At 41.3% G+C, this 25,367-nt stretch overlaps 1 protein-coding gene across 8 annotated transcripts in view; it reads right to left on the reverse strand.

Annotated features, from left to right (window-relative positions):
- Positions 1-18,183: 18,183 nt before the first annotated feature.
- Positions 18,184-25,367, reverse strand: part of LOC122807646 (protein Wnt-5a) — a 326,124-nt gene continuing 318,940 nt past the window's right edge. For all 8 annotated transcript variants that reach the window (XM_044078581.1, XM_044078579.1, XM_044078578.1 and 5 more), the window contains exon 5: positions 18,184-20,670. In XM_044078581.1, coding sequence (XP_043934516.1) covers positions 20,212-20,670 — 459 coding nt within the window. In that variant the 3' untranslated portion in view covers positions 18,184-20,211. The remainder of the gene's footprint in view (positions 20,671-25,367) is intronic.

The following is a 25,367-nucleotide window of genomic DNA, read 5'->3' on the forward strand; positions in this document are numbered from 1 at the left end:
ACAATACTGTTGGCAAAGAAATTACTTCTCATCTAAAGAGCAGTTCCTTTATCCTTCCTTTGTTGCTAATGTTTGTGCTTTTGAGTTGGTGTGAGAGGAATACAAGGCTTTTATTGAATAAGCCTCCTAAACTCTCTTTTTTTGTCTTGTGAAAAGAGGAAAGTGTTGTATATGTTAAGCAAAATGAGTCACATTAGGTTTATGAATGATAAAACTGGGTTATCGGGCACTAAATTTTATACTGTGTCTAATGAGACTATAAAGATGGCCTATAATAGCAAGGTAGCTTCTAAACGGCTTGAATTTGTGGGTCAAACATAAATGGCCAAGTTTTTTTGGGATACCTAAATTACACAAGGATTGTACTGACCCCTCCCTCCCCCCCTTTTAGACCCATCATTGCTGCACATGGTTTAAAAACCAAGGTGACTTCTATTCTTTTTAGATTCCAAGTTATCACTCAGGGTACTTCGTCCTATGTGAAAGATTCATGGGACATTTTAGGTGCATTAAACCATTTAGTATTTCATCATAACATAAATAACCCAGTGATGATTACTGCAGATGTCGCCTCACTTTATATAGGGATTCTACAGGATATGGAAATAGACATGGTGATGAGCTTTTTTACCTGCTGAAATTAATTTCACAAATGGAGAAAATACTATGTGCACTTGAAGTGGTGCTTAATATTGTATGTATAACGGTGAAATATATATATATATATATATATATATATATATATATATATATATATATACATGTATAACCACGATTTTTGAATTGTAATGGGTTCTAATGTGGCTCCAACATTTGTTAACCTGGTTTTGAATGAGTGGTAAAGGAAGTGGTTGGATAAAAAGTACAGTTTTGTACCTACCATAAATGTAGATGTTCGAAGATCCACATTGCTGCAGTCATAACCTGTGGGTAGTCCGCTGTCCTCGGTCGGCCCGAATACCAAAGTGTTAGGCTGGCGTCGGTCATGGTCACTCAGATCTGATGTCAGTACGCCGTGGTATTAAAGCGCATGACCGACGTCATATCCTCAGTCTTTCTTGCCCCAGATGTCAGAAGGCCCTAAAAAGAAAGGCCATAGCCAAAAACAGAAAAACCTCCAAAACCCATGTACAAACAATATTTACAACCCAAACCACACAACCACTCTAAACTACAGAGGGGAAGGAGGGAGGGTAAATTGGACTGCAGCAATGTGGATCTTCGAACATCTACATTTACGGTAGGTACAAAACTGTACTATGTTCTTCATCTCACATTGCTGCAGTCAACCTGTGGGTAGAATCCCAAAGCAAAGGTAAAGGGAGGTTGGCAAAATCATAAAGCATTGGGAGCTGCTAACATGCCCTGTAAAACTGCAGTGGCAAACCCAGCCCTAGATTTGGAATAAAGAGGGAGATGGTAATGTTTAGAAAAAGTGTGCACTGAACTCCAAGTAGATGCTTCCAAAATATCTTTAGTAGCTACACCCCTTAAAAAAGCAGTAGAAGTGGCAGTAGCCCTAGTGGAATGAGGTCTGATTCCAGCCGGAATCTCCTTACCATGCTGAGAATAACAAAAAGCAATACAATGGCCAATCCACTTAGAAATAGTTTGTTTTGAAACAGGTTTCCCCTGAGAGCCCAAAGCAAAAGAAACAAATAACTGTTGAGACTGTCTGAACCCTTTAGTTCTGCTCAAATAATAACGCAACTGCCTGTGAATATCCAAAGTGTGTAAAATTTTCTCCCCTTTATTTTGGGGATCAGCATAAAATGTAGGCAAATGAATAGATTGGTTCAAGGCCACATTTGAAACCACTTTAGGCATAAAAGTAGGGTTAGTACGCAGGGATACCCTATCCTTATGAAAAATCAGGAAGGGTTCAACTGCCATTAGAGCCTGTAATTCAGATACCCTTCTAGCAGACGTAATGGCCAACAAAAAAGCAGTCTTTCAAGACAAAAACTTCAACTCAGATGTAGCTGCAGGTTCAAAAGGAGGTAAAGTGAGTTTTTCCAACACAAAACTGAGATCCCAGGAAGGAGTAGGAGCTCTACGCGGGGGTCTTATGTTCTTTGCCCCTCTAAGAAATTGCTTAAAGGATGAGAGAATAATGGTGGGTCACAGTCATAGTGAGCAGAAATGGCTGCAGCATGAACTTTTACAGAGGAGAAAGACAAACCCTTGTCTAATAATTCTGTAAGATACTGAAGTGAAACACTCAAATTAGGCCCTGAAACATCAAAGCTCTTTGCTTTGCTCCAAATAAAAAATCTCCTCCATTTATCAGCATAAACTTTCCTTGTACTAGGCCTTCTGGCCTCCAAAATGACATTCAAAACTTGTTGAGGAAGCTGCGACCCTCCAGGTTCTAGAACAGAATATGCCAGGCTGTCAGATGCAGGGACTGTATCCTGACATTGAGGAAATGATTGCCTGCCTGGGACAAAAGGTGTGGAATTGATGGCAAAGGCCAAGGAGGCTCCCGTACGAAACTCCTCAGCAGAGGGTACCAGTGCTGCCGTGGCCAATCTGGAGCTATTAGAATCATGGAGGGCTTGTCCTGTCTGACCTTCAAGAGCACCTTGGGAAGAAGAGGCAGAGGAGAAAAGGCATAGACGTGAAGATTGTTCCAACTGAATGATAGAGCATCCACTTTCCAAGCTTTTGGATGAAACATCTTTGTGCAAAACTTTGGCAACTGGAAATTTAGTGGAGAAGTGAACAGATCTAGGTCTGGAGTCCCCCAAATCACTGTCCACTGTCGAAATACATGAGGATCCAACTTCCACTCGTGGGGATCCACCATCTGTCTGCTCAAAACATCCGCTAAGGAGTTCTGTGCTCCTGGCAGAAACCTTGCCTGAAGAGTGAGGTGCAAACTGAGAGCAGTCTCCCACAAAATCATAGCTTGCCTGCAAAGAGGGTACGAATGGGTTCCCCCTTGCTTGTTGATGTACCACATGACAGTTGTGTTGTCTGTTTGAATCAACACTTGTCCTGGGTGAAGTAGATCCTTGAAAGCCATCAATGCAAATTGGACTGCTAACATCTCCTTCAAGTTGATATGCAAATGTTGAAGTCTGGCAGGCCACGTGTCTTGAACCCATTTTCCATTGAGGTGTGCTCCCCAAGCCTTGTCTGAGGCATCTGTCATTAAGATCTGACTCGCCTCTGGTCGGGTCACAGAGAGTCCCTTGTTTAGGTGACATTCCTGAGCCCACCATAAAAATTCCTTTTGAATGCAAGGTATTATCTGAATGACAGTGTCCAAATCGTGGCAGTGTTGAGTCCATACACTTTTGAGATACCATTGTAGCTTCCTCATATGCAGTTTGGCATTGGGAAGCACCAGAATACAAGATGCCATGAACCCCAAGGCTTGAAGGACTGTCCTTGCAGTCAGCCTGGACCGTAGAGACAATTGTTGGAAGTAAAATGTAAGATTTCTTTGCTTGTCCGGGGTCAAAAAAGCCATCTGAGAGGCTGTATTCAGTCTCACACCCAGAAAGCACATGTCCTGAGAGGGTACTAGACTGGACTTTGTTTCGTTCACAGAATACCCTAGGCACCTTAACACTGCCATAACATACTGTAGATGGTGAAGTAGCTTGTCTTTGTCTTGAGCAAGAATCAGGCAGTCGTCCAAATAAGGATAAATTTGTATTCCTCTTAACCTTAAGAAGGCTATCACCGGAGCCAGAACCTTTGTGAACACCCTGGGCACAGTAGATAAGCCAAAGGGCAATGCAGAGAACTGATAATGTAAAGTCCCAGCCTGAAAACGCAGGAATTTCCTGCAACTGGGCCTGATAGGAATATGAAGATAAGCCTCTTTGAGATCCAGAGTTACCATCCAGTGATCTTTGCCCAACAGAGGCAGAAGTTGTTGCAAAGTCAACATTTTGAATTTTGGAATGTCCAGGTATGTGTTGAGGATAGATAAATCCAAAATTGGCCTCCAAGTGTTTCCTTTCTTTGGTACAAGAAACAGGCGAGAATAAAATCCTAGGCCCACTTCTGACAGAGGGACTTGCTGTATAGCCCCCATTTGAAGAAGTAAAGAAATCTGTTTGTGAGCCTCCACCCTTTGCTGAGGAGGAACATCTGGCATGCCTTTGAAAGGAGGCAATGTGTGGAAATAAAACTTGTAGCCTCGGTCTATAATGTCCAACACCCATTTGTCCTGGGTGACTAAAAGCCAATTTTGCCTGAAAAGTGCCAACTTTCCTCCCAAAGGAGCTGCCAGACAGGAAGGATCTGGCAGCTGAAGATGCAGGTCATTGGGTCTGTTTACGAAAGGACTGGCCCCTGCCCTCACCTGTAGATTGTGCAGGGGAACCCCATGTTCTAGGCCTGAAAGAACCCTGAGCTCTGCCCCTACCACGTCTAGATCTGCCCCTAGACTGTAAATCAGAAGAAGGGTAAGCCCATCCCTTAGTAGGCCAACTTCTGCTAAACTTAGGGGGCTGCACCTGCAAAAAATCCTTAACAGTCTGCATAGACTTAGCTTTGTCTTCCATTTTCTTCAAGACTGACTCCACAGGAGAACCAAACAAAACTTCAGACTGAAGAGGAGCATCCAAAATTCGAGCTTTAACATGCTCTGACAAGTTCTGATCCTTAAGCCAGGCGTGCCTACGAATAACAGATCCAGTGGCAGCCACCCTGGAAGAAGCCTGTAAAGCATCGAAACCACACTGCAAAGAATGCTTACCCACCTGATCAGAGGCATGAACCAAATCCTGTAATTCCTTACACTCTATGCCCTCTGCCAAAGCATCTACCTTAGACTTTAACTGAGTAAGGAGAAAATTCTGGTACTTCAACATATGAAACTGGCAATTCAAAGCCCTCATTGCTAGAGTGGAAGAGGTATACACTTTTTTACCCCACCTATCCAAAGCTCTAGAATCTTTATCCATAGGAACTGGATTCTTTACAACAGAAGCCCTGACACCCTTAGGTCCCTGGCTAATAGTTTCTGGGTCAGCCCTTGGGCTCTTATACAGATATTTATGAGCCTCTGGCACTCTGTAATACCTATCTGGTTTAACCGGTGCAGGAGGCAAAGAGTCTGGATTAAGGGAAGCCTCAGAGAAAACATCCTGAACAACATCCAAAACAGGAGGTATAGCCAAGGGCCTTTGTTGTGGTAAAAACAAAGATTCCCTAAGCCTCTTTCGGGAATCTGAGAAATCCTGACCTTCCCATTTAAAATGCTCCCTCATAGAATGCAGGGTTTCTGAAAAAGAAAAATCCTCAGGAGGAGAAGCAGAAGGACTAGAATTCTCTGTGTCTGAATCAGAATAAAGAGGAAAATCCTGAATGTCTTCAGCCGAAGACTCTGAGTAATCTGAAGAATGTTCCAAACCTTCCACCTCTGGCTCCACCCTAGGCCTCTTATCTGGAGGGGGCATAGAACCTCTGATTAAGGAAATCAAATCTTCTGCCATTTTTAGCATGTGTTTTTTAGGTACAGAACCTGCAGAACTAGGACTGACACCAGAGGAAGACAAACCAGGCCTGACCTTGGAAGGTACCTTAGAGACAGAAGGGGAAGGCCTAACCACCTTATGCAAAGAAGGGAGTACAGCAACCTGAGAGGCCCCCTCAGCCTGACCCGACTCCTGAGAGGCCACATCTTGCAAAATTAACGGCTCCCCCTGAGACTCAGCTGAAACCTCGGCTGGATCCACAGATTCCACCGTAGTTTCTAAAGAACCGGCGTCCGGAACGGACGACTCATCCTGCTTGGACTTACGATTTTTCCTTGCGCTTCTTAGCGGTAGTCGGAGGATCCGACGGCATATTGTAATTACACCGCTTACCGAAGACAAGCCTAGCGCAATCTAACCTACGTTTAATGGTGCGCTTATTAAATCTAGCACAAAAGCGACACCCGACTACGTCGTGCTCAGGCCCCAAACAAAGAATACAGAGAGAGTGGTAATCCCTATGAGGTATCCGTTTCCCACAAGAAATACAATTATTCACTTTTTCTGACATCCGGATTTAACTGAGGCAAGAAAAGACAAAAATATTCCCCAACGGGGTACTTAGCCCAACTTGGTTTTCGGTCTGAAACTCAGAATACGAAAATTTCAGAACGCCGAACGGCACTTGCAAACGCTGCTTCTGCTTCGGACCATGCGGCAAGAAAGACTGAGGATATGACGTCGGTCATGCGCTTTAATACCACGGCGTACTGACGTCATATCTGAGCGACCATGACCGACGCCAGCCTAACACTTTGGTATTCGGGCCGACCGAGGACAGCGGACTACCCACAGGTTATGACTGCAGCAATGTGAGATGAAGAACATCTAAATGTTTTGCACATGTTCTTTTATATGTTTGTTTTATTGAGGTATTTTTTTTCTTTTTAGATGTTCCTGATAATTGTTTAAAAAAATTAATAATTTTCAGAACACCCTCAGTACAAATTATGACTTTTTGCAGTTTGCTTGTACAATTGACAGAACGAGGGTCAAGTTTTTGTTATGTGGATATTAAATTAAATTTAGATAATCAATTTTTATTCTAAGATTTATAGGAAGTTCACTTACATTATCACTTATATGTATAGTACTATGCACATCCACAGTACTTTGAGAATGCAATTAAATTGCAGGACAATACAGTATCCAGTCTCTGTTTTGGAGTTAAAGAAAGGTTTACTATTGCTCACAATATTTTGTAAGTAGTAAAAAAAATATATAGATTTACCAAAAATTAGTTAACAAGCAATAATGTGGAAGGTAATGAAGTTATTCAAGATAGGGATTATTCCTGTTCTGTTGTAGTATTAACACAAAAGGCACACAAGAGATAATTGGAAAGTCAACATATGTCTGGCCTTACAAAATGTGACATGTCCTTGTGTTTGCTGGCAAGAGAGGAAATATCCTTAAATCTCTTTTTGAACATCCTGTGGGTGGATAATGCAATGTACACTGGTAACATGGATACTACCCAAGTTGTAGGTGGTGTAAGTTTATTAATGAGAGTAATTTTAGTTTTACTTATAGGGGACCTTTATATTGCCATAATCAGAAATGTTTTTAATACAGACGGGGTTGTAAATTGCACTGAGACCTGTAACAATTCTTACGTTGCCAAGACTGTCAGGAAATTAACTGAACATGTTTATGCGATTAATGTCACTAAAGCATTGGCAAAGCACTCCTGAGAGTGTATTTCGTTTATAAAGCTTTTTTTTTGTTCTTGATGTCATCAAGATGTTGACGTTAGTGGGGACCTAAATATCATATTAAATGTGAATAAGTTAAAGTGACAAACTAAGCTTGATGCCAGTTTACCACCAGGATTGAAAGTGACATTTAAGTGACATTTATTTTTACAGAATGATAGGATTTTTAAGTCCTAGTATTATTACTTATTATGTATACAGTGTTTAGAAAATCGGATTTACAATGACTGGATGTTTTCACTGAATATTTTTAATTGCTTTACGTATTTATTTTAATTTGGTCACGTCATTTGAATGTGTGCACCAAGTGTTTGGAGAAGAGTTCTTTCTCAGCTCTGGTGAAGTTTGTTTTAACACAAAAGTGCTAAACTGAGTAATAAATCTGTGTGTGCTCAGGCACCTTTTTTTGCAGTTTTGTTGCACTTTTTACTGCAAATCACCATTCACTTTTTTCTTTTGTTGTCAAAATTTGGGAGTTGCACTTGATGTCTTCAAAGGACTGTACCTTAAATACATGTTATCTGATGGATGAACTTGAGGCAATAACCATGGAATCACTACAGTTACAGGAACCTTGTTAAACTTCAAGGTAGACTGCAAATGTTTTGTCACATGCTGCTTTAAACTACATCTAAGCTATTCCAGTATCCATAATCTAAACCTTTTGATACTGTAGCATGTTTACTTATCAATTAACAGCACATAGAAATCTTTTTCTATCAAGTACACATTATGTTGTCATTTGATAATGTATTACTGCTGGTGCCAATTTTGACTTTCTGGCCACATCAACTGAAATCATGACGGTCAGCCACAGATTTGCGCATAGTTAATTGAATTTCTCTTCTCGGTGACAGAAGTGGTCAGACTATGTGCACTGGCAGTCTGGTTCAACTCATAGGCTCTCAAAGTCATCCTCAAGTATCTTTACTACTAAAGAAAGGGCATGTGGCTGGATTCTTCAATACCTAGCAGTATACATAACATTGAGAGTCACAAGTCCACATCCCACTATTACTCTTGCATTAAGAACTTCCCTAAAGGGTACATCTTCCATTGGACGGCTAAAGAAAAGAACACTGATCCAATAACTAAAAGGAGAATAGGCTCACTAGTGTAAGCCAATCCTGATTAGAGTCAGAAGCTAGTTGGGAAGACAGTTGTCTATTTCTCTTAGTGAGGGCAGCCATCCCAAAGGTAATGCATTCAGCAAGGCAGAGAGGGAGAACATGAACACCCACCATATAAGCCACATACTATTTGCAGCTAAATACAATGGGGGCCAAGGAACATTTCAGTGGGACAGTCACCTCAATTACTATGCATCACATACAGTGAGTGCTGGGTCATATCCATCATGAGTCATCTCGATGACAGGAGGAAACAGTTTCTTCCCCTGTGCCTGTTGCCACAAGAACAAAAGCTGCTGGAAATTCAAGAGATGGAGAATTGTTTCTAGTAGAATGAAGATCAAAACCTGGGAACCAGTGCCCAGCTGTAAATCAGTCAGATAGTTCTACAGAAACCTTGTACAACTGCCACACCTGGATCTTTTATCAGCTGATGATAGCAAGATGTAGTAAAGGACATTACAGAATCTGATCGAGCTGGGGCTTAGTTTTTACTTTTCTGGAGCTAAAAACATAAGGGCCTTGCAAGGCAAACACATTCATAAGGAGACAGTGTTTCCTGCCTACAGAAATATTGTCTACTATTTTTGTCCATTTCCTTACAATAAGCAAACTAGTACCCTGAAGCAAAAAGTTCCAAACCAAGTCCAAATAAGACAAAAATAATGGAACTAAAAGTAAATGCTGTATAAAGAAAGATACCATATTCATTAGCAACTAATAATTAACATACCTTTCTTTACACAGTTTTTATTTACTTTAAGTTCTATTGGTTTTGTGTTATTTCCTTACAATACTTGGGACCTTTGCTAGTTGGAAGAAGATGACTAACCATAAATGACAATCAACCCTTGTTCAGAAGCAAGATACATTTTTGGAACAGAAGATTGAGTCTTTACTGGTACTATTGGAGATCCTAGATGGCTTTTCATGGGCTTTTGCATCTTGATCCTTACATGCTCTGTTAAGGCTGATCATTTGACAAGTTTCTTGAAGGGGTACAGATGAAGAGAAGAGATCTTTAAAATGATATCCTGGGGGCTATTTAGTACCTTTATCTACAGCTGTTTGGTGGTGGCAAAACAGTCAGAGCCATAGAGAAAGCATCTACATTCAATAACTTCTTTTTAAGGGCAGGTAGCTTATGGGTCAGGACAGCTGCAGTTTGCACTGAAACAAAAAGAAAATCCCCACAACCTCTTGTCCAGAAACAATTTTAGATCCAGCCAGAGAATCATGGACATCTAGGAGTCTTTCTTACGTTTATAGTTCTTGCTTTGCTCCTGTACATCTAAATATAGGATGCTGTGAAAACAGCAAACTCATCCCTCTCACCCATAATGGGTAGACCTTTCTTCTTCATAGTCTAAAGAAGCATCATCACTCAGATGACAAAGATGAAGAAAGCTACAGCCCAGGCAACCAGAGTTTGGGGTACTTTTGGGCACTTGAAAAAGAGAGATGGTGGATGTGTGCATCTACGGGGAGGGGGTAGACAATGCTGGGGATAACTTCACAAGCCCTATAGACATGAAAGTGCTGGCACAAGTCTAGGAGGGAGAAGGAAGCAGACTAGGCATGCTCAACATATGGCTTGGTGAAAGACACTCACTGTGTCCTCACATAGCTGTCTCAATCTACAATTATGGTGTTAGCAAAGGGAATGAGACAGGGATCAGGCTAGCAGAAAACTCTCTCATTGGATTGATGCTGGCCTATTTGTGACCCTTCTCACCTGATTGCCTAACAGGGAATCTACCATATACAACCTGCATGAGAAAAGCAAGGCTCTTTAGTGCAGGACAACTCTCAGATGGAACCTTTGGGATCCAACAGGATAAGATTAACAGGTAGAGGCAGTGGGCCAACAGAGAGCTTAATGGTCGACCTTTGCAGACGGGAAAAAATATTTTGGAGAAATGGCAATCTCCAAAGGAAACAAAAGGATCCAGACAAAGAAAAGACTGTCCGTGTCCTCAATAAAAACTGATAGGTAAAACCACGAGTGCTAGCATATACATGTTCCAGACATTTTTATGGCATCCCCATCCATAATACAATTAGCCACTCTGACCATTAAATTGGTAACCATGAAACCCATTGATCTGCGCCTTGGGAATTTCCTTCAAGGAACTGTCAAGCAACAAACATACAGTTAAGCAACACAATCTAAAGAAAGTACATGTGTCAAGCTATTTATCACCTTCAAAGATAAGATGGAGGGCATAATACACAATTTTAAAACCTGTACAGAGCTCTGGTATTCTTATCCAGGAGATAAGGACCATTAGGTCACTATGAGAGTGACTTAGCAGAAACAGTCAAACCAGGCTTACATGTATTCTCACCTAGGAGCATGGAATCACACCATCAGGGTGGCATCTTTCAAGAGAAAAAACAACCTTGGGAGGACACTTCCATTTCCATATGGTCTCCATGCAATGCAATCACATTAAAAGAAAAGAAAGGCAAATTATTCAGGGAGAGAACAACTTTTCTGAACTTTGAATCCTCTGAATGACATGAAAGAGAAGTAATACTCCCATCATCTGGGTCTTGTTCAATAGATTAACAGGACAGTACAGCGCAAAAAAAAAAAAAATAAAAAAAAAAAGGATTCTATTAGGGCAGGTGCCACGGACCTTCCAGCTGAGAGAGATTCCTATGGCTTATTTGTTCACTTGCTTCAGGTCCTAAATCAGCCCATTCATGCCACTGTGAAGGAAGAGTCAGGCAAGTAGAGAGTAGGACAATTTGCCAGAAGCAGTGGACTCCCAAACCCGCCTGAAACTCTGCTGCTGCCCCCCCCCCGCAGTTCTCTCAAGCTCTATGTCCATCTGTATGAAGCATACATGCCTTTACATATTTCTCCAGTTTGTGTGATGCACAACTGACCAGTGTGTACTCAGCAGGCTCATACTCCATGAGGGCAACACATACTAACCCCTCTAAGTGTCAAACAAGTGGTGACCAACAGTTACCTCACTCATCCTAGGAAGGAAGGCCGGCAATGGTCACTCCCATCCTGTAAGTCTGCCCCCCAGCATGCATGCCACTAAAAGTACAGTTTTGTACCTACCATAAATGTAGATGTTCGAGTGCTAATACAGCTGCAGTAATCACAGATGGGTTCTCTGCCGTCAGGCGGGTCCTCGGTCGGCCGAATTCCAAAGTCTAGGTCCGGCGTCGGTTATTGTCGCTTTCTCTCCTGACGTCAGTGAGGCCGGAGTATACAAGACACAGCCGACGCCATGTTCTTCAGTCTTTCTTGCCCCAGATGTCAGGTGCCCCCAGAAGGAAGGCAATACATAAATTATATATATATGTATATGTATATGTATATGTATATGGTATATATATATATATATATATTTATATATGTATATATATATATATATCAAAATCAGTAGTTGCAAGCAAATAAACCATAGAAGGATAACCCAGTCAGGTTGTATGAAGAGAGGGTTAGGCCCCATGCCTTTACCAAGTGGGGAAGGAGGGAGGGAAACCTGTACTGCAGCTGTATTAGCACTCGAACATCTACATTTATGGTAGGTACAAAACTGTACTATGTTCATCGTGCATACAGCTGCAGTAATCACAGATGGGTAGAGTCCCAAAGCTACGCACAGGGTGGTAGGTACTAGGTGGAACTGGGATGAGCCAGAATGCCCTGCAACACAGTAGTGGCAAAGCCTGCTCTAGTTTTGGAGTATAAAGGCAGGTGGTAGTGTTTTGTGAAGGTATGTACAGAACTCCAAGTGGCTGCCTCCAAAATATCTTTGGTAGGAACTCCTCTGAGGAAGGCTGTAGAGGTAGCTGTGGCTCTGGTGGAGTGGGATCTGATGCCTGTGGGAACAGATTTCCCAGGATAGGAATAACAAAACCGTATGCAGTGGCCTATCCACTTTGAAATTGTCTGCTTGGTAACTGGCTTCCCTTGAGCCCCCTACAGCATAGGACACAAAAAGTTATTCTGATTTCCTGAAGGACTTTGTTCTGTCCAAATAATAACGTAGCTGCCTATGGATGTCTAAAGAGTGTAGCAGCCTTTCCCCTTTGTTTTGAGGATTGGGGTAAAAAGTAGGTAAGTGTATGGCCTGATTTAAAGCTACCCTGGATACCACTTTAGGCATAAATGACGGGTTGGTACGAAGGGGGACCCTGTCCTGATGGAAGATGAGAAAGGGCTGCACCGCCATGAGGGCCTGTAGTTCCGAAACCCTACGAGCTGAAGTGATGGCCAGAAGGAAGGCTGTTTTCCAGGACAAATATTGCAAATCTGTTGAGGCAGCTGGTTCAAAAGGAGGCAATGTAAATTTTTCTAGAATGTAATTAAGATCCCAGGCTGGTATTGGTCGTTTCCTTGGTGGTCTTATATTCTTAGCCCCTCTGAGGAACTGTCGTAAGAGTGGGTGAGAAAATAAAGGTGGATCCGTGTTGAATTCTGCAGAAATGGCTGAGGCATGGATTTTTATGGAAGAAAATTCACTATTCAGCAGCTCAGCTAGATACTGTAATACCCGAGGCAAATTCAGTTTTCTAGGGTCCTGGCCTTTTTTCTCATTCCAAGAGCAAAACCGTTTCCATTTTGCAGAGTAAGCCTTTCTAGTAGATGGCCTCCTGGCCTCCAAAATGACATCCTGCACCTCCTTGGAGAGTAGTGTCTGTTGTGGTGTTAAGGAATTTTCCATGCAGCGAGATTGAGTGTTTTCAGCTGACTGTGAAGAGTTTTGTAGCTGTGCTGCGTCAGCAGAAGAGGCATTAGAGGTAGGGACCAGGGAGGAGTATGTGTTAGGCTCCTCAGGAGCAGGTACCAGTGTTGCCTTGGCCAATCTGGAGCAATCAGTATCATCTTCGGTCTGTCTGCTCTTGCTTTCAAGAGCACCTTGGGCAGAAGAGGCAGAGGTGGGAAAGCGTAAACTGTCCATGCTGTCCAACTGAATGAAAGGGCGTCCACTCTCCAGGCCTTTGGATGGAAGGTCCTCGAACAAAACTTTTCCAATTGATGATTCCTGTGGGAGGCAAAAAGATCTATGTCTGGCCTCCCCCACGCTTGGATTATCTCTGTAAACACCTGAGGATGCAACTTCCATTCGTGTGGATCTGTCATATTTCTGCTTAGATTGTCTGCCAGCGTGTTTTCCAGTCCTGGCAAGTACTGTGCTTGAAGTTCGATTTGCCATTCCAGAGCCAAGTTCCAAAGAGTCATGGCTAGTCTGCACAAGGGGTATGAATGTGTTCCTCCTTGTTTGTTTATGTACCACATTACTGTGGTGTTGTCTGTCCTTATCAGTAATTGTCCTGGATGCAGGATGTCCTTGAAAGCTGTAATTGCATTTATTACTGCTAGCATTTCTTTGATTGATGTGAAGGTGCTTTTCCTTTTGGGACCATTTGCCCTGAATGCACCTGTCTGTCATGTGCGCCCCCCAGGCGTAATCTGAGGCGTCTGTTGTGATGACTTGATTTGCTTGGGGCTTGCAGAATGGGAGACCTGTGTTTGCTTGACATGCTTGGGCCCACCATAGAAATTCCTTTTGCAAACATGGAATTATTGGTATTATTGTTTCCAAACTGTGACTGTGTTGAGACCATAGGTTTTTTAGGTACCACTGAAGTTTCCTCATATGCAACTTTGCACATGGGATTAAAAGAATGCAAGATGCCATGAAGCCCAGAGCCTGCAGGACTTTCCTTGCAGTAAGCCTGGTACATTTTGCTAGTATTTTGAAGTACTGAGTTAGTTGCCCCTGTTTTTCTGGCATATGATAGGCCATCTGGGTGTTTGTGTCCAAGTTGGCACCCAGGAAAGTTATTTTCTGAGATGGTGTTAGCCTGGATTTCTCTTTGTTGATTGTGTATCCCAGAGAATGCAGTCACCGTGTTACATAAGCCAGATATTCCAGAAGTATGTGCTTGCTGTCCGCTTGGATCAGGCAGTCATCCAAATAAGGGTAAATTTCTATCCCTTGAAGTCTGCAGTAGGCAATCACTGATGCCAGGCATTTTGTGAATACTCTGGGCGCAGTAGATAAGCCAAAGGGCAATGCAGAGAATTGATAGTGGATTGAACCTGCAAGAAATCTGAGGTATCTTCTGCAGCTTTGTCTGATTGGGACATGCAGGTATGCCTCCTTGAGGTCCAATGTTACCAGCCAAAACTCCTTGCCCAGCATGGGAAGAAGCTGCTGTAATGTGAGCATCTTGAATTTTGGTACGAGTAAAAATGTGTTTAGGATGGATAAGTCCAAAATGGGTCTCCAGTCGGTTCCTTTCCTTGGTACCAGGAAAAGTCTGGAATAAAAACCTTGACCTTTTTCATGAGTAGGTACCTCTTGAATAGCTCTCATGTCTATGAGCTTTGAAATTTGTAGTTGTGCCTCTGCCCTTTGATTGTGTGGCAGGTTTGGCATACCTCTCATTTTTGGAAGTGTGTGGAATTGAAATTTGTAGCCTCTGTTTATAACGTCCGGGATCCATTTGTCTGTTGTGACAATATGCCAATTTCTTGTAAATAATGCCAGCTTTCCTCCCAAAGGTGCTGCCAGCTGAGACCTGCTTGGCATGAAAATGAGGGAGTCATTGGGTTTGTTTCCTGTATTGTTGTGCACTGTCTTCACCACCTCTTGGTGCTGGAGTTTGCCATTGTCGGCCTCTATATGATCCTTGTGATTGCCCTCTGCCCCTTGTGCGTCTGTATCTACCTCTTTGGGGCTTGTCAGTGGCTGGAAAGGACCAGTTTTTTGAAGGCCAATTTCTGCTAAAACGTGGTGGTTGGACCTGTAGAAAAGCTTTGACAGTTTGCATAGATTTGGCTTTTTCTTCCATTTTCCGTAATATCTCCTCAGCATTAGTACCAAACAGCACATCCTTTTGTAAAGGAGCATCTAGAAGTTTAGCTTTCACATGATCAGGCAAGCTTTGTTCCCTAAGCCAGGCATGTCTACGAATGACTGATCCTGTAGCAGCAGCTCTGCTTGAGGCCTCTAGGGCATCATAGCCACATTGTAAGGTGCGTTTACCCACTTGCTCTGCACTATGCATCATATCCTGCAACTCCTTCAAATCTGGTTGTTCAGGTTGAGACATTTTATTACTTAATTGTGATAACAGGAACTGTTGATATTTAAGCATATGAAACTGACAATTTAAGGCCCTCATGGCTAGGGTGGCCGAGGTATATACCTTTTTTCCCCACCTTTCTAAGGATCTTGACTCTTTCGGCAGGAAGTGGATTCTTAGCAGTAGAGGCCTTCAATCCCTTGGGGCCTTGAGAAATGGTTTCAGGGTCAGCATTATGGCTTTTGTAGAGAAATTGGTGAGAGTTAGGAACTCTGTAGTACCTATCAGGTTTGACTGGTGCAGGAGGCAGGGAATCCGGGTTAAGGCAAGCCTCCGAATAAACATCAAGTATGTCCAAGACAGGAGGTATCGCCAGAGGTCTGTGTTGAGGTAACAAAAGAAATTCCCTAAGTCTTTTCTTGGAATCGGAAAAGTGTTGGCCTTCCCAATGGAAGTGTTCCCTCAAAGTGTGCAAGGTTTCCCCAAAGGAAAAATCCTCAGGAGGAGATACAGAAGGAATGGACTGCTCTGCATCCGAATCTTCAAAAGGGGAGTAAGAGTGTTCCTCTACATCAGAATGTTCTGATAAAATGGAGCCCTGATCAGAAGACGGAGAATCTTCCTCCACTCTGGGTCTCGTCTGGAGGGGGCTGAGAACCACTGATAAGAGTAATTAAATCCTCAGCCATTTTAAGCATCTGTTTTTTTAGGCATGGGGCCTGGAGATGGGCCCTGTGCAACAGGCCTCTTGGGATGCCTGGCTGATTTGGATTTAGTAAAGGCCTTAATAGAAAAGGAAGATGAGGGTCTAAAGACACCATGGGTGGAAGTGGACCTGTCCACATAAGGAGGCTCAACACTCACAATGGCTTCAGTGGTTGTAGTCTGGGAAAGGGCCGAGGTACCTGCGGTCTTGGTTACAGAAGACACCGCCAAAGGAGTGTCATCGGTAGTCAGGGACTGCAAAGGCATCTCGCTGAGAACCGGACCACGTGTAGCTGGTTTTGGCGTGGTGGTGGTGGGGACCGCGGACCTCACGTGTCGGTCCTTGTCCTTGCGTTTTTTGGACAAAACGGTAGTCGGAGTCTCCAACGACATTTTATAATCAAAGGCTTTACCAAAAAAGTGTTGGGCAAACTCTGCCCGACGCTTAATAGTGCGTTTATTGAAAGTAGCGCAAAAGCGACAGCCCGAGACGTCGTGGTCTGGGCCTAAACAAGGTATGCAGAGGGAATGGAAATCCTTATGCGGTATTTGCTTCCCACAAGAAATACAATTATTAACTTTTTCTGACATCGGTCTGAGGCAAGAAAAGTTTCAACGGGTACTTAGCTTTAATGAAGACTTCGGTTTCCAATTTTTTCGTAATTCAGGAGCTGGCCGACCGGCACTTGCGAACTGCTTCTGCTTCGGGCACCGCGCGGCAAAAAAGTCTGAAGAACATGGCGTCGGCTGTGTCTTATATACTCCGGCCTCACTGACGTCAGGAGAGAAAGCGACAACAACCGACGCCGGACCTAGACTTTGGAATTCGGCCGACCGAGGACCCGCCTGACGGCGGAGAAGCCATCTGTGATTACTGCAGCTGTATGCACGATGAACAGCATAGGTTGCCTGCATCACAGAGGAAGCCGTGTTCTTCTGTGGCATGTGCTGGATTATGGTATTCTCCGTATCCAAACATTTTGATATAGGGAAGACTGCCAGCATCTCACTTTGCTAAACAGTGGCTACCAACTGCTTTTTAGTATGGGCAGTCTCTTTAACCTGGGTATATGGAATAGGTAAGGACGGTAAAACTTAAAGAAGATGTCAGGAGGAAAGAGGAGGGATCTACTTAACTAGGAAAGACTTCACTATACCACTAGCCAATGTGAGAGCCACCCCATCCCTTAACAGTGTTAAGAGGAACCACCTCAGGATATTAGACTAAAGCAGAGAGCAGCACCAGCTGAAAAGTGGCCTGCACATTCACTCCTGGCATTAGTCAGCTGTAATGACATCTAAAAATGTATCTCTCAAAGGCACACTGATGCAAGTCTAGGACTGCTGGAACACCATCAGGACATCATTATTATTAATGCCATAGAAACCAGTACCTGGTTAACTGTTAACCCAAGTTTTTAGTGTTCTTGAACTTTGACCAAGCCATCCAATTACAAAAGCTTCTGATATAGCAGGTTAACAGAACCCTGGTTCAAGGGGTTTGTTGATACATTTTTGTCTTTCATCTTTTTGTAATTACTCATGTATTGCATTAAGGAACAGGTAGGTGACACTGCATTTAATATATGCAGTACAATGAGCCTGGCTATTGGGGAAAAAGGGTCCATCAGCCAGTCCAATTACCTGGTTTAAAATATAATGCATTGCATTTCCTCTGTTGAGTGTGTGTGTGTGTGTGTGTGTGTGTGTGTGTGTGTGTGTGTGTGTGTGTGTGTGTGTGTGTGTGTGTGTGTGTGTGTGTGTTCAAGTGTCTGTATCCTTGAAAGATAAAGACACGGGAAAAAAAACAATATGGCAGAGTAACTTACTCCTCACCTTGTGAGAAAGAAGAGTAAAAAAACTTCCTAAAAAATAAAGCACATAATTGTCGAATACAAAATGCATTTTTTCCAGTTTTTCAAGTCTTACTAGAGACCTACATTACATAATTTATGGTTAATTAAAAAAAACCATAACAGTATGACAAAAATTGAAATAACAGTATTCTGGCCAACGAGCTTGAGTACTATAAATCCAACCATCCCTAATAAAACAGTCATGACCACTAAAGAAAAATACAGATATTTATTTTATATCCCGTCTTCCTTGATGGCATACTTTTCATCCTTTCTAATGGCTTTTCAAACCAGTGAAATATACAAATTTTGCAAGACAAAATATGTACATTTAATGTACAAAAACAAAGTGAACTTTGAGAACTTACAAAACAGGTAAAATCTTATTTGAATGCATTTTAATTCATAGGATCATAAAGCCTTCCTGTAAACAGTTAAATGCAGTAGTGGATTATCAGAATATTAGCTTTTATAGAACTATAAAATTCAGATAATTCCCTATCCATCTCAAAAATGCGTGCTGCAAACATGAAGAAAATATTGAAGATGTGATTTAGTCTTAAAACATTCAGGAAAGTTGATAAATGTAAAAATTTTGATCATAAAAATCATTGGTGGTGTCATAAAGCTAAGAGTCACAAATCCCACAACCAAAGGATAATTTAATTTTTGGTACACAAGGTACATGCTTAAAACTTCTAAAATGGTAAACAGCTTCACCCAGGTGGTAATAAAGTGAGGAATGTGACTGAAGTCTGTACTTGATGTACATATTTAACTGCTAAAAAACTAAAAATGGCATCTATTAACATTCAGCAATAAATATTCAAAAAAAATGATTAGATAAATAAACTGGAATCTGCATGTGCAGTGCGATACCTTTTTTAGACTGAACTGCAAAATGACACCAACAAAGATGTACACAATTTTTTTTTGAGAGCAGATTAAATTCTTAAAGTGTATCACTGTAAAATAATCCTAATCTATTACTAGCTTGTAAATAAATACATACAATTTAATTTCTGGTTTTACAATATAAAGCATATGTATATATACACAGCCTAAAATATTGGACACCATGAGACCACAGACATTTCCTATATATACGCAAAACCTCTATGTGTGTTCTAAGAGTTTAAGGTATACATATATTTAGTTATGAAGAACAGAAAAAAAATCTGTATATTTTTGTTGTGAGACTCAATTTAAACTGAAAAGAGACTGCCAACAGAGCAAAATAAATACTTCATGCGATAATGACAGATTTAATTTTAAGTGGCATATGAAATGTATAGATACTATAGTTATCTGATCAGCTAGAGCCCCCAATAAGATGTTTCAAAACAGGTAAACAAAGTCATAATGAGATTAAAATACAAAAGTCTACTACAGTTAACCAGCAGAATGTTTTTTCCTTGCCTATAACATAATTAAAACATAAAATGCCCAAAAAACTGAATTTAGAAACAGCAGATATTAATTGAAAGCTATATTCTTTCATGTCTAACCATTTGATTCGTCATGTGATAAATGAAAACCCTAAACCATGTGGCATGACCTACAGCTGTGTGACATGGATATTAACAGAAGATTAAACTGAAGTTACAATAAAACAGCTAATGTGCATTATCAGGGTGGACTACATGGTGCACTTGGTCCCTTCTGACACGAAACACTAGTTGTCACAGCTGTGCTAAAGATAAGATCCCATACCTACGCCAGACTACTACAGTATTTCCTATACACTTTAAATATTACATCTGCACTCGAGTGCCATGCATACCATTATAAAGAGAATACAGTCCTTATTTTTTGTGATTTACATTCCACCAGTGCTTGCAATTTTTGATTCACTTTACTCTGCTTTTCTATTGTTCAAAAGTGGGTACCAGCTTTTCTGGGCACTAGAATTTTGGTATGATTTCCTAAACCAATCCAAGACTCAAAATCCGTCCATAGCAAACCAGTATCTATGGTCTACTGAAGTTATCTAATGACTCGTTTGCCTTCTGTGGTTGTGATTGTACTAACACTCATCTGCATCTATACAACACATTTCTGTTCTTCATTATACTCTGACAAACTGTTCATAGTTGCTGTAAAATAAATATTTGCCATTTTATCCATTCTATAAAAGCAGTTCTGGGAATGTTACTGACTTTCATTATCCAGGCATTCCTTAAAGCATCAGAAAGTTCCACCCTTATAAATATACCAAGTCCTTTTTTCTTTCGGTCTTCCGCTATTTGCATATAAACTGATCTACAATCTCTGTGCATTTTTTACATTTCACGTAACAGCACCAGTGAAACTTGCAGTGGCATCTTTCAGTCTGAATGGTTTTGAACTGGTCATAGCCTCTTCCACAGCACATCAGCTCACAGCCGTCCATGCCTTCTGAGGTTTTATTGCACAGTCTACCTTGAGTTCCTAAAGATCCTGTACTTTCATTTCTAATGCAGTAGTCAGGACTTGGATCAAGGTATACAAGATCATAAGTAGTTGGGGTGTTGATTTTTCCATTCATCTTTACAAGTTTTCCCTTTTGGTTGAGTTTCATTGCAGTTGCACTGTCATATTTTTCCTTCAGTAGATCACCAACCTTCCTAAAATCTGCTAACTGTAACCAGCAGGTCTTCAAGCTACAAGATCCTGAAACTCCATGGCATTTGCAAGCAACATCTGCCAAGCTGTACACAGTCTAAGGACAAAAAGAAAGCAGAAATGAAGCAATTTAATCTCCATACACCAACATCTGACACAGTATTTATTTACAAATATTAAATACAGATTAGACAACATGACTACCTTTAACCCAAGAATAAACTTTAGGTCCAGCAAACAAACACTTCACTACCATCACACAACTATTACATAAAGAAACTACATTTTAACAAAGGGGATGGGGACAGAACACACTGACTTTCTGAACACAGATCACATACGTACTTCACTGCAAGAAAACATTACCTAGACAACAGCAATGCAGTGGAGTTTGACACTGCCCATAGCTATTGGGCAGTGGTTATTTCCATGTACATCGTGGTTGTTCTGCCAAAGTTGTACAAGAGATGGACTAAACATCATCAGTGGATTAAACTATAACCTGAGCATAAACTGATCCAAATCATTTGCATCAGAGATGACTAAAAAAAAAAAAAAAAAGTAAGATAACTAACAGAAAATGGTATGTTGGAGCAGCTGGACAGTTTATGCAAGTCCGTCAAAAACACCAGGGGGATTAAGAAAATGCACTTATTTCTTCTGCTGCTAATAAATCTAAATTATAACTGTAATGTTCAGAAATGAATTCATGCACAGTAACACAATATATCTGAATGTGAAAACATGCCAGATGTTCCACTACATAACTAAGCATGGTTTTGAAAGGCTTGAAACTTGTGTGTGTTGCTGTGTGCTAGTTTTACTTCATCAAAATGCAAGCTCTGCATACACAAATGTCTGTCTCAACATTTCAGGCAAAAAGCTCTCTCAAGCATGAAATCCCGCCACACAGTCCAGATTAATACAAACAAGTTGACACAGGCAAATGGACAATATGCTACATAGTAAATAACCAGTACACACCATAAATCTTTAAAACCAAACTTACTAGCTGCTGTATAATGAGAACACCCATGGACATTATGCCTGCCAAGCAGCAGTACCTAACTAAACTCAACTACACTGTCTGTACGCATCTACTATGAAAGAAAAATTTGAGGAGAAAAGTACCAAAATTCGACTTTGCCAAGGCCTTGAGCACTAGGCAGGCATGAAAGGCCTTTGATAATGATGGTTAGTTGCCTTATTAAACAAGGCAAAACTGCATTTAATATAACCACTATATGTACCTGTCAGCCTAACTACTACTAGCTCTTTATCCCTATTCCTACATTTGTAAAACATTTTTTATGAAGCTGCCCATATAATAGATTTTTCTATAAATATGTCTTATAACAACTGCTCAGACTGTGCAAGCAGTTGTAAAACACAACTCAAAACATTCCTATGCAGAACTGAGCTTCAAACTGCATTTACCAGTGCAACTGTGGTCATTCATGAAGTAGACAATAACTTTTGTCGCAGCTTTGAATTTTTTCCCCCAATTCATGCAGCCACACAGACCGCAGGTAAATGTGGTCGTGCCTGGTATTGTGGTGCAAGACATTGTCAAAAAAAAAAATTCTGTGTGCTCTAGCCATATCAAATGGCAAGGAGAAGCTGGTAATGGTAATCCCACCCTGTACTAAAAGTCTAAATCTGTGTTTGAATAGTTTTCAAAATACAGAGGTAGTGCTTCTTGAGGTTTGTGACTGGCAGAGCACAAGAAATCAGAATATTGTACAAGATGGTTTTGTAGAGTCAACATATTGAATTTTGAAGCCTTTACAAGTCTAAAATGAATTTTCATGTCCATACTGTAGATCAATGTGTGTGTATGTATTAAGAAGTTATCGGAGGGCTTGTACAAGTGTATAAAAATATTGAGCATGTGCGAGCCTGACTGCCATTTTGTAGCAAGCTGTTGAGATGTAAGCATTATGTCTCTAGGGTCTGTTAATCAGTTTGTTTATATTTTATGATGTTGTTACCATCCATCCTGATGTGTTTCCATGTAATAAAGCATCTAAACAAACTACCCTGTCTGATCATCTATGTTAGAAAGGGTCAAATGAAATACTTTCATGGAAAAAAGGAACAGTATGGAGTAAAGCCTTTAACCTGCTTGGGAAGCGGGATGTTCCTTACAGAAATGTCTCTTATGAGGTTTGTTTTCCACAGATTCTCTCTGCTGAGAGCTGAGGCTTCAGTGGCTCCAGACCTTTAGTCTTCCTTTTGCCATTTACTTTTATGTAGGGCCTTTCTACCCTTTAGCCATTTGCAAATTTCTTACTTCTAGCAGAAAGGACCCGTAACTTCAGCGATATTCTCAATTATAACAAAAAGGAAGTGAAACATGTTTGACTTAACTCCACAGATTTTCCTTTATCATCCTTAAACATTGGAAGAGGAGGTCTCTAGATCAATTCCTTATCTAGATGTGGAGGGTTTAAGGAGCTAGGCCTTCACATTTCACAGAGACTGGCTCTTTCACCAAGAATGTCTTGTCTCCTTATGAATGTCTTGCAACAGCCCAGATTTCTACATCTATGTCATACCTACAATTTAAAGTGCGTGTTCTCAGCTGTAAGACAGCTTGGGCTTGGACAATATCTGCATTAAGGTTTACAACTTGCACATCCTTAAAACAATTCTGCAGCTGCCTAATGACACATGCAAAATTTTAGATTATATAACTGAGCATTTAGGGCTTTAAAGCCAGTCTGTGTCCCTTGGCAGTATCTAGGGGCACTGTCTAGATCTTAAATAAAAAAAAAATTTGGGACCCTGTATAATGTCAGGCCAATGGGGGAAGGGGAACAGGCAGGTTGAGAATCTGGATCCAAGGATATTGTTTGCTAAACACCAAAAAAAGTTTATTCCTAACTGAACAGATAGCCAATGACTTCTGTTTGTATGTCTGTGTGTGTTTGGGGGGGGGGGTAGACCCATCTCACTCCCTCTTCTTGAGATCTGAGATCTTTTAAGAGTGCCATTTGAATTGTTTGCTTAAAGACTGTGTATCTTCAAATGGCATGCCCTCTGGCATAGAGTCAGAGGCCAAAGTTATTTTACTATCTGTGTCAAAACTTAGAAAAGTGAAAAGCTATATTGTAGAGTAAAGTTCCTCTTTCTCAGAAATAAGAGACAGAGCCTCTCCTTACAGACATGTTCTTCCTCTTAGGAGGTAGGAATTGAAGGCTGTTTTTAATCTGGCTGCAGAGTACAGACCAATAGAAACCCTCTGCCAACTTAACTACAACCAGACCCTCTTCCAGTTTTGGTTTTCTGTGGGATAGACTCACCCAGACAGTGGTCAACCACTGGAAATTTTGGAATTCAAGGGGGACATCCCTGGATTCTAATTAAGGAACAGATATCTTCCTTAACCATAACCATGAAGATACCACCCTCTAAGCATCTCTACTTGTTTGACAACCAGGTGTGAGGTAGATGCTGGAGAACCAGCATCAAGTGAAAGGCCTGGTCTTTATTCCAGTGGGATGAGCTATGGCTGCAGGTGTCTGATTCATAAGGGCTGATGTCAGAGGCATCAGCTATTTATAGTATCATGGTGGGGGAAGACTGAGTGCTTCCACGGAAATGACTCTTGGACCAAACTCCATTGGACACTAGTTCCAGCATCTCCCTTTCTTTCTCTGTGAATGCAGTTCTCATTCATCTTTATAGATATACCAAGCTAAACATAGAACCATAACATTACTGAAGAAATGACTGCTTTCTAATAATGGTGTTTGGATGAATCTTCTAGAAAATATTGCAATTATCCATGAAATGTTCTGTACCAAATCAAAATATGTATAGGACATGGGCATCTTTGTGGAAGATGTGATGTTTACAAGCATGTCTGTTAACTCTTCAGGAGTGGACATATCCCACATTATCATGCATGTGGTCTGTTCCTGAATATCTGCTAAATATGTGGCCAAACTATCCAATTATGTTGTACTGATTGAGGTTTAAAAGACAAAACATGTATGTGTACAGCTAGCTGGGTAACGGGTAAAAAGTCATGGGCATTCGGTACCAAAAGCACAGAGGACTCAACGAGCACACTGTGCCAATACTACGACACACTGCCTTACTCCCTCAGCTCAAGTGAAGAGCAAAAAACACTCCCACCACCATCTTGTCCCAACATTCAGATCCAGTTTCTGTGCCCTGTCTATGGATCCTCCTCCAGCACATTTTATAAAAAAAAAATCTTTTGTAAACTGTAGCAAACTGCAGTTTAGACCACATATAGAGTGCTAGTGCTATAACAATCAAGTTTCACCACAAATGCAATATTGGCTTTTAAAAGCCAGTACTGCATTAGAGAGAGATACAGATTGGCTGATCGTACCCCCCCCCCCCCGACCCAACACTTTGTGCCCGGTGCAGTTGCCCCTCTCACCTCGTCCTAGCTACACTACTGTTTAGAACACATGTAGCTTAAACACTGGTATGTCCTTAATGGGTCATCAGCCTCCACAACAAGAAGTTTGAAGTTATTACACAGTGAACATTCTGGCTGGGCTAGGTCATTCTTGCGTTATTTTACTGAATGATTTACTTGATTATACCCTTTGGTTTTGATCTAAACAGAATTACCAATACGAGGTTTGTCATTCATCAGTCCCCTCCTAGCCAAGCAGCCCATTCATTCATTCTCCACCTCTACAGCAAGGGTCAGCTAGCAGTGGCTATGACTGATACAGCCACAGGTCAGGTGCAGTCTGTTATGTTTCTTACTTTACGTCCCTAACATCCTCAAGCATACTTGGCTGATGC

Source organism: Protopterus annectens, chromosome 7.part1, assembly GCF_019279795.1.
Source record: "Protopterus annectens isolate FY-2018-M chromosome 7.part1, PAN1.0, whole genome shotgun sequence".
In the NCBI taxonomy this organism is placed as follows: Eukaryota; Metazoa; Chordata; order Ceratodontiformes; family Protopteridae; genus Protopterus; species Protopterus annectens.